General features: G+C 36.8%; 2 protein-coding genes across 5 annotated transcripts in view; one reads left to right on the top strand and one right to left on the bottom strand.

Moving 5' to 3' along the window:
• The window catches only part of LOC137977516 (splicing factor, suppressor of white-apricot homolog), a 35,939-nt gene extending 30,407 nt beyond the window's left edge, over positions 1 to 5,532 (bottom strand). Inside the window, exons 1-5 of one of the 4 annotated variants that reach the window (XM_068824759.1) lie at positions 5,336 to 5,474; positions 5,206 to 5,279; positions 4,318 to 4,481; positions 3,110 to 3,250; positions 1 to 92 (exon numbers count right to left, since the gene is read on the bottom strand). The exon at positions 1 to 92 is cut by the window's left edge and continues 84 nt beyond it. In XM_068824759.1, coding sequence (XP_068680860.1) covers positions 1 to 92; positions 3,110 to 3,250; positions 4,318 to 4,481; positions 5,206 to 5,234 — 426 coding nt within the window. In that variant the 5' untranslated portion in view covers positions 5,235 to 5,279; positions 5,336 to 5,474. Of the gene's footprint in view, positions 93 to 3,109; positions 3,251 to 4,317; positions 4,482 to 5,205 lie in introns of all 4 variants that reach the window. The other 3 variants (XM_068824757.1, XM_068824758.1, XM_068824760.1) reach the window with 3 other exon arrangements.
• Positions 5,533 to 5,604: 72 nt separating this feature from the next.
• LOC137977518 (ankyrin repeat family A protein 2-like) overlaps positions 5,605 to 15,000 on the top strand; it is an 11,228-nt gene continuing 1,832 nt past the window's right edge. The window contains exons 1-8 of the mRNA XM_068824761.1: positions 5,605 to 5,766; positions 5,889 to 5,974; positions 6,584 to 6,638; positions 8,441 to 8,506; positions 9,228 to 9,295; positions 10,759 to 10,914; positions 12,383 to 12,449; positions 13,071 to 13,151. Coding sequence (XP_068680862.1) covers positions 5,691 to 5,766; positions 5,889 to 5,974; positions 6,584 to 6,638; positions 8,441 to 8,506; positions 9,228 to 9,295; positions 10,759 to 10,914; positions 12,383 to 12,449; positions 13,071 to 13,151 — 655 coding nt within the window. The 5' untranslated portion in view covers positions 5,605 to 5,690. The remainder of the gene's footprint in view (positions 5,767 to 5,888; positions 5,975 to 6,583; positions 6,639 to 8,440; positions 8,507 to 9,227; positions 9,296 to 10,758; positions 10,915 to 12,382; positions 12,450 to 13,070; positions 13,152 to 15,000) is intronic.

The raw sequence follows: 15,000 nt of genomic DNA, 5'->3' as shown, positions 1-15,000 counted from the left end.
AGGAACTGGAACAATTGGAGGAGGTGACCCTGATGTATCAACATTTAAATGAGAACCACATCTTGCTTGTTGGACTTGATCTACATCAGATTCTAATAAAGAGGATGAAAGTTGTAGTGCATTTACTGGTAAGTGTCAGTAGTTTGCAGAGTTGGAAATAACGGCCGGTGATCGGTAATTACCGATCAAATTTGCCAGCGATAAATTAAATATAATTTCACAAAATTTTTAAAATATATATATATGTTAGTGGTCAAAACTTTTTTCAGTGTTGTGGCTCCTAAAAGAGCCGTTGTTTATAAGAGCCAGTATTTCTCAATAGAAAGTCCTCCATTTCGTCCAAGCCGGCCAACATGTTGAGAATATCTGCCAAGAATAAACAATAATTGTCCAGGAGTGAACGATAATTGTCCATTAGCAAAGACAAGTCTTGTCCGACTGATAAAGTTGTTGTTATGTCTAGCAGCTGAAGTTCTTTTTCATGAAGTTCCTCCACTACATCAAGGCGTTCATCTCTGATAAAGTTCAGAATTTCACACTTGTGATCGATAATGGCGTCTCAAAATGTTTCGCGCTCAAATAAAACCGCTGTACAATGTGACTGCAGAAACTCATTAATGTTAGAGGGGGGTGTTTGAATTGACATTGGAGATTGCAGAAGCACATGGAATTTTATGGACATTTTAACATGGCAAGCAATGTTCTAAAGGCTCGCACTTTAAAGAAGTGGTGTGCTGAATTCAAATGGCTTGAAATTCGCGACAATCATATGTACTGTCAAATATGTACAAAGTGGCAGAAGAGACTTGCTTCTTGTAGAAACTACAGCGATGCATTTATTACAAAAGGTAGCAACAACTGGCAAAGAAGTGCCGTCAACGAACATAACATCAGTGCGATGCATTCAGATGCAAATGACCACGAGAATCGAGAAACTCTTGGAGATCAATTTCGAAAACACGTGGTCCATAAAATACCGGATGACAATCCTCTGAAGCAATGTTTCGCACGGATGTCAGAAAACGAGCGCCATGTGTTAGTACTCAAATAGAATACTCAAATAAAGTAGACACTAACGTCACAACAGAAAATTGTACCTTTATTGGGATTTCCAAAATGTTGGGGGGGGGGGGGGGTAATGATTTGAACCTTCACAAAAAATCACCTATCAATCTGTTTTTCCTTATTTCCAACTCTGGTTTGAGTGGACATGCTGAACTAGTATGCCACCGACATCTTTTTTTATCAAAAAGGTACTGTGGAGGGAGATTTAATTATTAGAGTGCCCCTAGCCCGAAAATATTTTTTTCGCTAAAATGAATCCTTGCACCTGTTTGAAACGAGTTTCCTTTTTCTAATAAATCCTGCCTTTTTATAGGCTTCAAAACTTGCGAAAGCACTTTTTGTTCACAACCAAGTTAGAAGGGGAGTGAGTCTATTCCTGATTTGCATGCGAAGTGAAAGCACATTGTACCAAACACGAACGGATATTACATGTAATTATTGACATACGATGGCATCGATTTTCAAGTGTTGGGACTTATCATCGCTAGCAGAAGACTCTGTGCCAAATACTAAAGCTAGCAAATATTCTGCACTGCAGATCTGATGCTCCGAAAGATACACATCGTGACATGGCTCGTATTATGTAACACAATACCATTTATTGCATTCCTAGGGGACATTAACGGGGATGGTGGCGTTACAGTTGAAAATCGTACAAAGTAGAAATCCTGTACATATCATCTATTCCATTTACCAATGGTATACCATTCAAGCACGGTCTACCATCGCAACAGCAAGAAATATGATATAATATTATTTTCTCAGTGAAAAGTTGTGGTATGCCCCAGGCCGTTTCATTTAAATGTCAATGTGTAGCCAGTACAAATTTGTTCACTTTTGTATCTGATTGTAAAACAAATTTCGCAAATGATTTCGCACAATCAGGTGGTTTCTTTTGATCACTGTGCTCAGTCGGTCATTCCAAAGAACATGGAATTAGCCTGTACCCGACACGTCACTTAGAAGACTTGCTACTAAGCGTTAGCAATCCCTTCTCTGGAAGCAGACTAACCCGAAAGCAATAAGCAATGTTACAAATGGACCTCTATGAAAATGTATCTTTGTATAACAATGTTTTCTAAGAATTGATTTTTAAGAAAATGGATGTTCTCTTCAAATGGCATGCGATCGCAGTTAAAGAAGAGGTAATGTTTGTTTCTCATACGTAAACAACAGCTATTAAATTTCACAGTATTGACCAAGATGTGCCAGCTGTTTGTGTATGTGACTCGACCATAACAGTTGCACCAGAGTCTTCATATGAAAGACTGATTTGCCACAAATTGTATAGTATCGAACATAAGAACAGTATTTCTTTTTCATATTTTTATAACCAAACCTCCAGCCCCTTTATGCAAGAAAAAGGAAAGGGAACCCAATTATCTTTGATTAGTATAACAGCGGAGCTTTGCTTTATTTATTGGAAATATACATTTCTATTCTTCAAGCCTTCCATTCCATTGTAGGACAGGACATAATTGTCGATTATTTTCTCCCGCGTGGCTACATCAATCTGAAGAAAAATATAAACTTAATGCTCACAAATCATGCCATTCAACACAGAGTCTTCAAAGAAAACGCTGAAAATGGCATTGTGCATGCAATATCGCAGCAAAATCATGCTACAATTTTTGCCCCATATCTTTTGATTGAAACAATTCATAATTTTACTTGAGCAAAAGTAGTGTTTTGTAATAGCAGAGGCGAAAAATAATCCTAAATTTGCGAATCCTCCACTGAGATATTTTTTTTAGTCGCAAATGCGACTGTATTGGTCGCAATTTCAAGGCCTGCTATAAAATTTAATTTCAAAAGATTTTAAAAGTGTACTTCCTTTGCATTCAAAACATTAATTGACAACCAAACTCAAACAAGCTTCCATTGGGAATGAAAATAACCCCTGGAAGCTTTTTCAGAGTTCAGTTTTGGAGCCAATCAAACCCAGGAAAACTACTTCTTATTTTCAATACATCATTGCATTCTAATAGTTGTTTAGAAATAGTTTCCTTGCATTATAGGCCAACAATTAATGTTATTTCCTTACCTCTTTTCAATGACTTATATCCATTAAGATTTTTTGGATACTGATAAGAGATCTCTGCAGATTCATAGGGATAAGTGAATCCTACTGAATTGTATGCTCCATCCTCTGAAAGGGCTTGTTGAAATCGCTTCATTTCCTCTTCTGAAAAAGCAAAATGAGCGAGTCTTCACATGATTAATATACAAACAAAGGCTGAATTTGTTTTTAACCCAGCCTGTTTAGCCACAATCTAGCACAGCATCTACAGGTGGTGTATCAAGTTAATTTTAAACTACCTGAAAAGCTGTCCAATGATTTCCAAATAATACAAACAATGTAAGCAAATTATCAACAATATTACATAACTGTTGCAAGAAAGGAACATCATTCAGGTCTTAAATAGAAAATCAACATTGAGAAAAAATTGCATATAATTATTATCATTACCCTATAGAGAGGTTATAAGATAACCAAGGTTAATCATGCATTGTGATTGGTCAAGCCGAGTTCTCCACAAGGCACGCAGCGTACGTATGGTGCGTGCCTTATAACTCAACATATGCACGCAAGCCAAGTCAATCATTTTTGTCACTGAAAATACTGAGGAGATTTTTCCAGACCGCCATTATGGCTGAAGGATTTCCTTTATTTGACCTCGGTTTCGACTATTTAAATGACCAAAATAACGAGGAGGCAGGAAAGTCTTTGAAAAAAATTACAAGTGCTTATTTATTCCAAATTGCACGAGAAAAATCATGTGATTACTTATTAATAATATACATAAAAAAATTCGAGATGGTTAAGCAGAAGAAACGCATGCGTATCACGCAATCAGGGAAAAATTGCGCCATCCAGGGCGCACGCTCATTTTTGTTGTCTGACAAATTCTTGTCCCTTCCTGGTCATTTTTCATTTAATAAAAGAAATAAAAAACTTGTTCCTCGAGCATTGTCGAGTTATATAAGCCTTCGGCTCGTGCTTCTCCGCACTTCTCTCGTGTTCTTAAAAATTCCTGCGTGCTTACATAACTCAACAATGCATTCGGCACGTTTTTTATTTCTTTAATAAAATATTAATTCAACACCATGTAAGTTCATGTACTGCAATACAAACACACTGTACCTTCATCCTCTACAATGTTAATCAAATAAAATAATAATAGTCATTACCACTTATTTTGTAGACAGCAATTTGATATTTAGCTGAAAGAGGATGTGGACAACACTCACCCTGCTGTATTTCATATTCCTCCATGTTTCGATTTAGGTCCATATACCTTTCCTCATCACATTGCCTCTCCATTTCTTCTTCTTCTAGTGTAAGTGTGGAAGCCAGTTCAGATGGCTTGGTGGTGAACTGCGCCTTATCAGTGAAATAAAGACGAGCATCATATCTAAAATAAAAGAGCCAGAAGATTGTTAGAAAAGGAACAGCAATATGAGACTGTTACTTCAGCGTAAACCAACTCAGTCCAAGATGTTGTCAAGATTCCTAACAATAGGTCACAATCAGTTCCTTCTTGTACATTAAATACGCAACCCTTAACAACATGATGGGTTTAAATTCATCAAGATACACAATAATTTGCTCAATGAGTGCAAAAAGAAAACAAAATTTCCTTTTTACAGCAGAACACTTTAGAAGAGGACAACAACAACAATAATAATAATAATAATAATATTTAGGAGTAATTTATTGTAACAAATAATTATTTTAAGGTAGTGGTACATTTGTTATCATTTTCTTATACTTACATAACATGCATTATACATGATCTCCTGTCCTGATCCAACTAACTTACCGTAATGTTCCAAATATTGCTGTCTGCAGTGTCCCATGGTTTGGATTGAAAAAAGAGGTCAAGAAGCCCTCAACCTCGAGTTCAATCAATCACATACAAGGTTTTGTGAGAATGTATTTTCGTCTAAATCTTTAAATTCCGTGAAAATAGATCAGAGATCTCTCTCCATTATCGTGTGTGGGTTAAGCCATGGATGATAGTTCTGAAACAAATCGTGGCGTTCGTACGCCTTCGCGCAAACAACATGAAAGAAACAACCAAACTTCAATTTGAACACAACCTTTATTGGGGTTAGGCGACTAAATATTACACAGACCTGTCGATACGAAGGGTTTCATCGCCCATCCATGATATAAGGTGCTTTTCAGGATCAAAGGCCGAAGCCTTCTCACTGTCCTCAAACAATTTGCATGCGTAGCCGAAGACGAGCAAGTCGTCCTCCTTTCGCCGTGTCCTTGGTACTCTCTGAGATTTGGCGTTTAAACCCACTTCATGTGCATCAAATAACACGGACATTTCCACAATATGTTTCAGACGTAACCTTTTCTGGTACAAAGATCAACACAAACAAAAGACATCTTTGAAAAGTCCATGACTCTGAAATTTAATAATGGCGGTCAACGCGAAGGCGAACAGATGACGTAACGATGATGTCATCAACGGTACCAGTTATGTAATATTTCTCGGTCAAAAACGACCGAGGTCGTTTCCAGACTCAAGTTGTTTGAAAAACTCTTTCATTGATCGCTATGAGTTCTTTTTAAACTTCTTTGATATTATGTTATATTAGGAAACCACGGGATGGAGGGAGAGACGCAGGGCAATCGTTCTCCTCAGCTGGAGCTTGACCAGGAAGTGGCGGCAGTGTTAGGAACAGGTAAGTTACTAAATAATTGATTGATTCTTCATACCATGTGCTGTCAGACAATTTGCAGCTACAGTGATTTGACGGGAATGTTGAGTTTGTGCCCTTATGCGATATCTTTCGTTTTACCGCAGATCCTAACTTTTCCCAGTCAACTCCTACAATAGTTAACAGAAGCTCAAGGTGTTCATCATCAAAAGAAATAACCACTGGATTAAAGGTGGGTCTCGCTATCGTCCCAGGGCTCAGCTGATCTTTGGCATGATGTGTATGATATTTTAAATTACTATCTAAAACATACTCAACTAATTAACGTAAACGAAATCCGTCTATAATAGTCTATAAAGCGAAGGTAAGTAAAGTGGGTGAATACTAATTATTCATTTTCTTATTATATATATATATATTATTATTTTTTTTTTTTTTTTAGGTGGTCTGCCTTTGTATGGGGTCTATGACTCTTTTGTAGACTATCCTTATGAGGATGTTGTTTATTGTCATTTAACTGTAATAAATAAATAAATAAATAAATTATTGGAAATTTCAAAGTGCATACTAGATGCAGTTTTTTTGGGGGGGGAAATCCATGTGAGCTGTTCTGATTACCTGTGGTGAGAGAAAATAAAGAGACATGCACGTGTTTGTCCAACATGACAGTATCAAGCCAAGACGATATCAGGCACATTGCTAATGTTATTTTTATCATGTCTGACTATGATGAAAACGTAAACGACACTCAAGGGAATTTTGAACAAGGTCTGGCACAGGGATCCCACATATAAAGCAGTTCCTCTTAACATTTGAATTTGAACTTTTTGTTTCATGACAGCTTGATCATGAGATGAAGGATAATATAGGCAGTGGAGACACATCAGCTGCTCAGTGTAAGCATTCTGTTATCTAGCTGTATTATTCAGAATTTAACAGCTGTAACTTAATCATTGTTCACTGGTTTTAAACTGAATTAGATGGTCGTGAAAAACATACTTTTAAAACACACTATGCCTTTTGTTTATAATAATAATTTCGTTGCATCACCCACCCCCTCCAAATAAAATGAAATCTCACCTTAACCCTCTCAGTTTCAAGACTTATAGATTCTACTCTGTTTAAAGTGCCCCTGTGACCAAAATTCTTTGGATTTCAAAACTATGTTAACTAAACTCTAAAGACACCTGTTTATTTTAAAGTGCCCCTGTGACCAAGGGGAGGGGTGAATGGGTTTAAAACTTGTGTTTCCTTGGATTTCAAAACTAAGTGAACTAAACTCTAAGCGACCAAAGTTCTAAGCCTTGATTTCAAGAAGACACCTGTTTATTTTAACTGGAATTTTGGGTCTTTCTGCATGTACCGGAAAGCATTGTATTTTTTGGTCACTTGGGACTAGTCTTTATTTGGAGTTGTTTTGTTTTCTGTCTTTTGTTTCTTTTGTTTTATGTAATCTGTGCTCCGGTACCTGCAGAAGGAACCGGAATTTTCCTATGTAATTGTTCACCATTACCAACTTTAAGATCTTGAGAGAGCTGGATAGAGGAGAAAAAACGTCAAAGGCTGACTCGTTTAAGAATGGAATGTGTGTGTACAGTACGCTGCAGAATGAATATGCTGCATGGGAGTATTGAGCTTTCAGACTTTTAACCCATTGACTCCTGGAAGTTCCCCATTGAGGAGTAAAATCTTCTGGCGTTAATCACAATAAAAATTAATACTAAGTATGGCTGGTTTAGGGGTGAATGGGTTTAAAACTTGTGTTTTGCATACAGTATATAAACTGCATTCACTCGCTGAAAGTTTATGCTGTGAGTAAATGACGTCACTTTCCCTGGATCCAACCCTCTGAGGTCCATTTGGTCAATTTTGAATGTGAGTAATGGTGCGTGTGGAAATCCAAAATTTACCCTCAAAGTAAAGGGCCCTTGGGTAAAAGTCAAAGCTCAAAATTTTGCCAGTCAGGTGTTAAGCAAACACACTTTCAAAACCTGAAGGAAAAAGAAAGTTTTTTTTGCATCACAGGGGCACTTTAATGTCAGACGATTTTACCTGCAATGGGGAAGCAGTTCAGGGATGAATGCCATGGTTAACAACGGTCTTGAGAGTGAGACTTAAAGATTTTTAACTCTGTCTAATGCCACACAATAAATATTGTTTTACCCATCAATGGGAGCTGCTTCAGGGATGAATGGGTTAGTGCAGATCAAGGACACTCCTTTCATCTGTGATATAAGGTGATCCTTACTGAACAATAGGAGATTCCTTGTCCTCCCTCAGATTACCTGGGGGATGGAATTCATGGGGACCATGGAGGGAGGAGGATTTGAGTTGCTTGAAATTATAATAATATTATAATTATTCATGTGTTGTTGTGAAAACTTGGAGAGGGGCTTGTTCTCTGGAAGTTTGTTACAATATGGGAAGTTATTAAAATAATGATGATAATGACAAGAATGGCAACTTACAACAACAATAACAAGTTTGTTGCATGGAAGTTATAAGTGACAGAGATCATAGGCATTGTGAGTGTTATGACATCTGCAATTCTGGTCAATTTTTTTTGTAAAGCAATCAATGAATGAAATATGCATGTATTTCTTTTACATATATAATGTAGGTTTTTAATGTCAATCACTTTATATTGTTGAAAGTTGAAAGATCAATAACAAAAAGGTATTTTTTTGTGTGTTTTTAGACCCCTCTTTACATTTCCTAGCAGCTCAGGGGGAAATTGCAAAGATTAAAGAAGAAATTGACAGAGGTATGCATATTGATGAAAAAGTGATAATTTTCTTTATTACCCATCCTGGTTTGCGAACTACATGTAAATAACTGGAAATAAGCATGGTCATTGTTGTAGACTCATTGATGTACAAATAATCTAATTGGGTCGAGAAAAACATCAAAGTATTTGCAAGTACATTCAATTTGATGATGGATATTAAATTAACCTCTATTAATAGATTTTTGATGAGATAGGAAAGAAATTATACATGTAGAGAAGCTTGGTTAATTAAATTTGTTTGCAAGAAGAGAATATTATAATACACTTTGCTAAAAATTTTCCTCTTTGGGCATGATGTGTCAGCTGCAGATACACCTGTGTCTTGGATTGCATTTCAGTGTAGCGGCCAGTATTTTGTGGTCATCATTAACAATTTTAGTAGGATGTGTGACTTTCGAAGTTTTATTTTCATGTGTTTCTGTTTTCCACATGGTTTGTACAAATCATTGTGCTGGAATCAAAATTATGAGATCCAAACATCCATTGGAGAAACTGGGGAAAAACTATTTGGGTCCTGTCACTATGGTAACCAAGGCTAAGTTGATGCCAACAGAACACAGAAATGCTCCAGCTGACCCTCGCTTGCCTTGTCAAAGCCTTACATGTGGGGCAGATTTTACATCTTACCTTAACATTCATTAATGTTAATTTTTAGCTTCATGTTTTAGTATTTTTATTTTATTCTTTACCTTTCTAGGAACGGATATTAATGCTGTGGATAAAACGGGTCTGACACCACTTGCTTGGGCAGCAGCTCACAGACAGGTGAGTTGTGTGACTATTACTTGGAACCTCATGTTGGCTTTTATGTTTTGAGGGATGTATCTCAACATTTGTTGATTAATTTTATTGAACCAGTTTGTAGTCATAGATAGATGTGTTTTTGTAGAAGCAATAATCCAATTCAAACAAAGCATTAATTTATTGGCTAGTCTGACCAAGATTTTAACAATTTTCTTTGTCTTGCTGAAGTTCTAAGTGAAAGTGATCATCGCATTTAATGATATGTTCAACTTGAGCAGTTGCAAAGTTCCGTTGGGAACTTTACATTGGCCTGAAATATTCAAAAATCTCTGGGACAAATTTAAATATGAGAACCTTGTCTGTCACACAAGAACTTGATATCTTCTGAAAAATTTATTAATTTATTTATTATCACTTTAATCCAGAAAAAGTTGTAACTTCGCATATGTAAATTGATGTGTTGAAAGTAGACATGAATAGGTTTTCCTGATGAAAGTGATGTTAAGTGATACTTAAAGTATTAATATCACTTATTATTAATTAAAAATAAAAAAGATAGTGATTCTTTTTGAAATCTACAACATCCTGGCCCCAGTTGTTCAAAGACCAGATAACTTTATCTGGTAAATAAGTGTAAGGTGTAACTTGCAGGTTGCAGGTTGCAGGTCTGGTTAGGGTTGCAGGTCATTGTTTTACCATAACTGAAACAACCCAAACCTTTACAAAAATGCTAACCGTAGGCTTAAACATTACTTTTTAGGCCTAATGTTAGTAAGAGTAATGGTTTGGGTTGTTTCTGCTATGATGCAACAAGGAAACAGTGACCTGCAAGTCTAACCTGCAACGTGCACTTTATACCCTCCAGTAAATAAGTCACTCTCTGTCAGTTTCAGTCTCTGCAAAAGATATCTGCATTTGCCCTCTTAAGCGTGAATATACACACTCTTAGCACTTGTACTTGAAATATGTGGCAAGCCACGCAAGCTAGCCAACATGGGGAGTCAACATGCAAGTCATACAGTTATTGAAAGCTAACCATTTAAAAATGGGTGCTTAGACTTAAATACTGTTTATCAGCGCTATTTGAAATGGGTGCTTAGACTTAAAGGCCCACCTTCAACCGACAGGCATTACGAGCCATGGAACAATTATGAAAATACAGCCAAAGCTGAAATTCATCCAATCAGATTGCTATGATTAGCAATGCAAATTTCCACAACAAAAGCAAAGGGTTGAAAAGCCTGTCGGTTGAAGGCGGCCTTTAAATGCAAGACTTGCATGACTCGCTGGCTCGCAAATTGTCCACCACCTCCATAGCTCAGCGAGAGAGCTTCCCAACTATTATAGAAACTGAGGTCGTACACGTAATTCTTGTTTGGATCACTCAGATTTTTTTTTCACATATTCTGTAGTAACCACATACAAAATTAATACAGAACTTAACAAATTCATTATCAATCAAATCTTATTGGGAAAATTTTCAGAAAGCAACCTTATCAGTATTGCTGCAAAGTGGTGCAGATGCCACTGCATGCAGTCCAACTGGTGAGACTGCATTATCATTTGCTGCATGCCAGGGTCAACTGGATGTTGTGGAGCAACTACTGGAGTATGGAGCTGATCCAGATATTGCAAATGTGGTCTGTATCGTACTGTAATTAAAATAGTCAGGCCATAGCTATTACAGTGGCTCCAATAGACCTTATTCATAAATGGCGGTCAATTTATGATTCTTTTGTCCAAGTGCAAATTAGCCTACCAAGCCTCGATACCATACAGTAAATTGAAAGAATTCTTGCTCTAAAATGAGGCTTGGTAGGCTAATTTGCACTTGGACAAAAGAATTGTAAATGTGACCGCCATTTATGAATAAGGTCTATGATTGGTTCAGAAAGCAATATTGACAAAACATAAAATAAATGGAATGAAATGAATAAAGCAACATTGAAGCATAATCTAAAAAACAATCTACATGTTAATGAGTCATGTAGGCCTTTATCAAGTCTGGGGGCTTTAGGGGTTTATCTGACACATTTACTGATGACAAAGACACTGCAGTTGAAGAATGCGTTTAAGACAAGAATGGAACTATGCGTCACAGTACCTCATCTAGGATATAAATAACATGAGACAGTTCAGTTCAAAATTGGTTAACACTGAGCATGGCACTGTGCTGGGTGGAAAAAACAAACAAACAACACAAAAGGCAAGTTTATTTGCACAATAGAAGACTTCTATGGTGCATATGGGTTTGTATTAAGGGCCCACTGAAGTATTTTTTGGGGTGCGTTGCTAAGGATGTAATGGTTAAGTAATTTGAGAGAATTTGGCATTATTTTGGTCAGTTTCCAACTTTTGTAAGCCAATGACCCTAAATATGATGTCATCATACCACGCCCATGGTCACATGACCAATAAAAGAAAACTCTAAATTTGTCTCGTGCTACGCAATTTGGGTATTTAATCGATGGTTTGATAATTTTTATTCGTTTTTGCATCCAGCCAAGCATGGTTTTCTTTTTATTTTGGAAAATGTTCTTTTTAAAGACATAAACGATACTGAAATACCCATAACTTTTTCAAAAAAGATGATTTTACAAAATCATTGCTTAGCTATTTAATTTCTGTATTTGGGGGTGAAACGTGCCATGTAAAATAAAAATTAATTCCATTTAAAACCGCCGGAAATTTAGTTTTTTTTCCCAAACCGGAAGTCAGTTCGTTTACTCATGCACTGTTGATCTGAGAACGAGCGCGAGGAAGGGCGAGGAAAAACCTTCGATGGAAACAACAGTTTGTGCGGTGACTTTTGCTTGTGAGTAGGTTTTCTTGTCAGCTCATGATATGATGACGTCAGTTACCGGATGTAACATTTCACTTCCTTAGCAACGCGCAAAAAATCCGTCTGTGGGCCCTTAAGCATGCAGTCATTTCATGCATTAAGGAATAAAATACTATGATTATCATTTTATATCAATCTTTCAAGTGTGCACACTTTGCACTTTTAAAATGTATTTTTTGGCGGTTTCTGAGAAATAAAAGTAAATAACTGTGTGTTCCAGTATTTTTAATAGAAAATTCATCAAAATGTTACAATATACTTTACAGGAAGGAGGAACCCCCCTCATGTATGCTGCCTTCAATGGTTATCCACAAGTAGTTAAGCTACTCTTAGGTAAGCACACTAAAAGAGTATTAAGTTGAAAATATGCTTCTCTTAGTTGCCATATTAATTTTGGTAACTTATTATAGCACAAGCTTTTTTTGTACCATAGTCTTACTTAATGTAATAATTATTGTCAGTAAGCAAGCATGTAGCAAGCCATATCTTTGAGCACTGATTTTTTGAATTGTTTACAAAAAGTATAAATTTGTGTTTTTTTTTTTTTGACATCCCAAAGTCTTTTGAAGAAATATGGACTACGGTTTATCATCCTTATCCTTGGAAAGGACTTGAATGTCTGATAAATTAAAATACAGCACTTTCTCACCATTTATTCAAGATCTTAACTGTTGATTCGGTTGATGTTGAACCAATGACCTCCTGCATGTCTAAGTCTGATGCTCAAAAAAACTGATGCTAGCTGTTTGGTTGTGTTGTTTTTTAACCCTTTGATCCCTGGGAGTGAGACTTGATAGATTTCACTCTGTCTTATGACAGACGAGTCAATGGGCTACAATGTTCCCTTTAATTATTTAGGCCAGTGTATGCAAAGGCATCATTTCTGCATTTTTTTTTTAATTATTGGCTCCCATGTCTTTTGGGTTTTTTTTTCTTTTATATTTGTTTCTTTAGAACATGGAGCAGACATCACAGCAACTAACAATGAGGGATATACTGCTCTTGGCCTTGCCGTTGGTGTAGGCAACAAAAATGGTTTGCAATTGAATACTTACAGACCTGTTTTTGCTAAGTTTTTTGTATCTGACTAAATGCAACCTTGAATTGCTGACCACAATTTCTCAGTTAACTGGGGGGGGGGGGGAATGGAAGTCAAATCAAATAATTTTATACTTGTGCTGGTACTGATATTAAAATGTTGGTTTTTGATGAGAGGAGAAAACTGGAGGAAGAATGAAAGTGGAAAACTGACAAATTTGTCATCCTCAACCAACATGTGGCAGTGAGTGCGGGAATCAGACATTCTGTTCAGGCTCTCAGTTCGCCGGGAGAAGAGAGAAAAGTGAAAAAAAAACATCTGAAGAATTTAAGAGGATCGAGAGGATTGGGGAGAGGGGCTTACAGCCTTTGCTCTTCCCACTTTTGGCTCATTTGTTTTCCCGCTCAACTCACTGAGAGCCTGGAACAGGCTAAGAATCAGACGGAAGACACATTAGTGGAAGACGACTGAGTGCTAACAACCCTCCAACTGCGCTCGCCACAGAAGTGGCAATTGTACAGCTGTAATTATTGATGTCGTCTGGACATCAATTGATTTTAGTGGAGTCCTGAGGGTTGCTTCTAGAGGGTTTAGAGGTTTTTTGAGAAGGGGTAGGTTTTTAAAGAAACGAGAACATTTGTTTTTGTCAACGAGTTTTGAGGTAACACCGGCAATTCGACTTTTATCAACTAGTTCAATCAAACCCAATTTTCTTTTGAGAACGTTTCAATAGGAACAATTCTTACTGTACATTCTATGGTTTTACATTGGGTCTACGCCTTTCATAACGAATTGGTATTCAATGGACGATTTGGAATTTACAGTGAATGAATGGGCGATTTGAATAGGGTTAAATTTACAGAATCCTGGCTTTCAGCGGTTTCAAATTTGTTTAGCTGTTGATAGAAAGAGCAACAAGGGCACCCAACGATAATCTTCGGTGAAATATGTGTTCGGGAGAGTCAAACTGTTTTAAGAATTTCGGTTCTACGTTGCCAAACAGCTATAGATTTCTTTACTAAAACATCAGCTAAAAGATTCGCAGCCAGGAAAAAGTATTCAGGTTCCTTGGGTTTTCGGAAGGGAGGTTTTTGCAAGTTTTGGCACTTAAAAGGGTCATCTATCAGTTTCGGATGGGAAAATGGCTCGCTGTGAAGTTCTTAGAAGATAACGTTCAGTTAGAAATTTCTGAAATGAAGATTTCATTCCCTAAAATTTTCGGGCACTTCAATCTTAAGCTAAGATAACCGAACAGATCAAATTCTTCTTGGTGACGAAAACATGTCTTTAGACAGTCTTTATACATTACAAGGAGCCTAGAAATGGCTCTGAAAGGCTTTTGGCTTAATTTGCTCGTTGGGTGCCCATGGAGTAAGATCTGCTGCTTTTCCATAAAACACAGTAATTGGTTCAACGTCGTGTTTTGACAATCGTAGGAAATACTTAAATGTACACGCATGTGCTGGTCTGACCGCATCCGCCTCTGGTTAATGAACAGTTTGAGCAGGGGCACCCAAATAGAATATAGTTCAAAACCACTTATTAATAAACATAGCATTGTTAAACGTATTTTGGTATTTAAACGGTAGCTATAGGCATATTTTTATCCCCTAAAAATTTTATCTGTTCGGATTTCCTAGCTGAAAGTCTAGTGATCCGAAAATTATAGGGATCAAAACTTACCTTTTCGAAAATTTCAGCCAGAAAAAATGCTCCCGAAAATTGTAGGTGACCTTTTTAGGGAAAAATCCGTTAAAAATGGGCAATTATACCATTTTTTAGATGTTCGAAAATCCTAGGACAGGCAGGCAAGCAAGAAATTTTAGAACAAATGTTCCGAATATT

This window comes from Montipora foliosa, chromosome 11 (assembly GCF_036669935.1).
Source record: "Montipora foliosa isolate CH-2021 chromosome 11, ASM3666993v2, whole genome shotgun sequence".
NCBI lineage: Eukaryota > Metazoa > Cnidaria > Anthozoa > Scleractinia > Acroporidae > Montipora > Montipora foliosa.
Note: the sequence above shows the minus strand (reverse complement) of the source record. Positions and strands in the feature narration are given on the sequence as shown.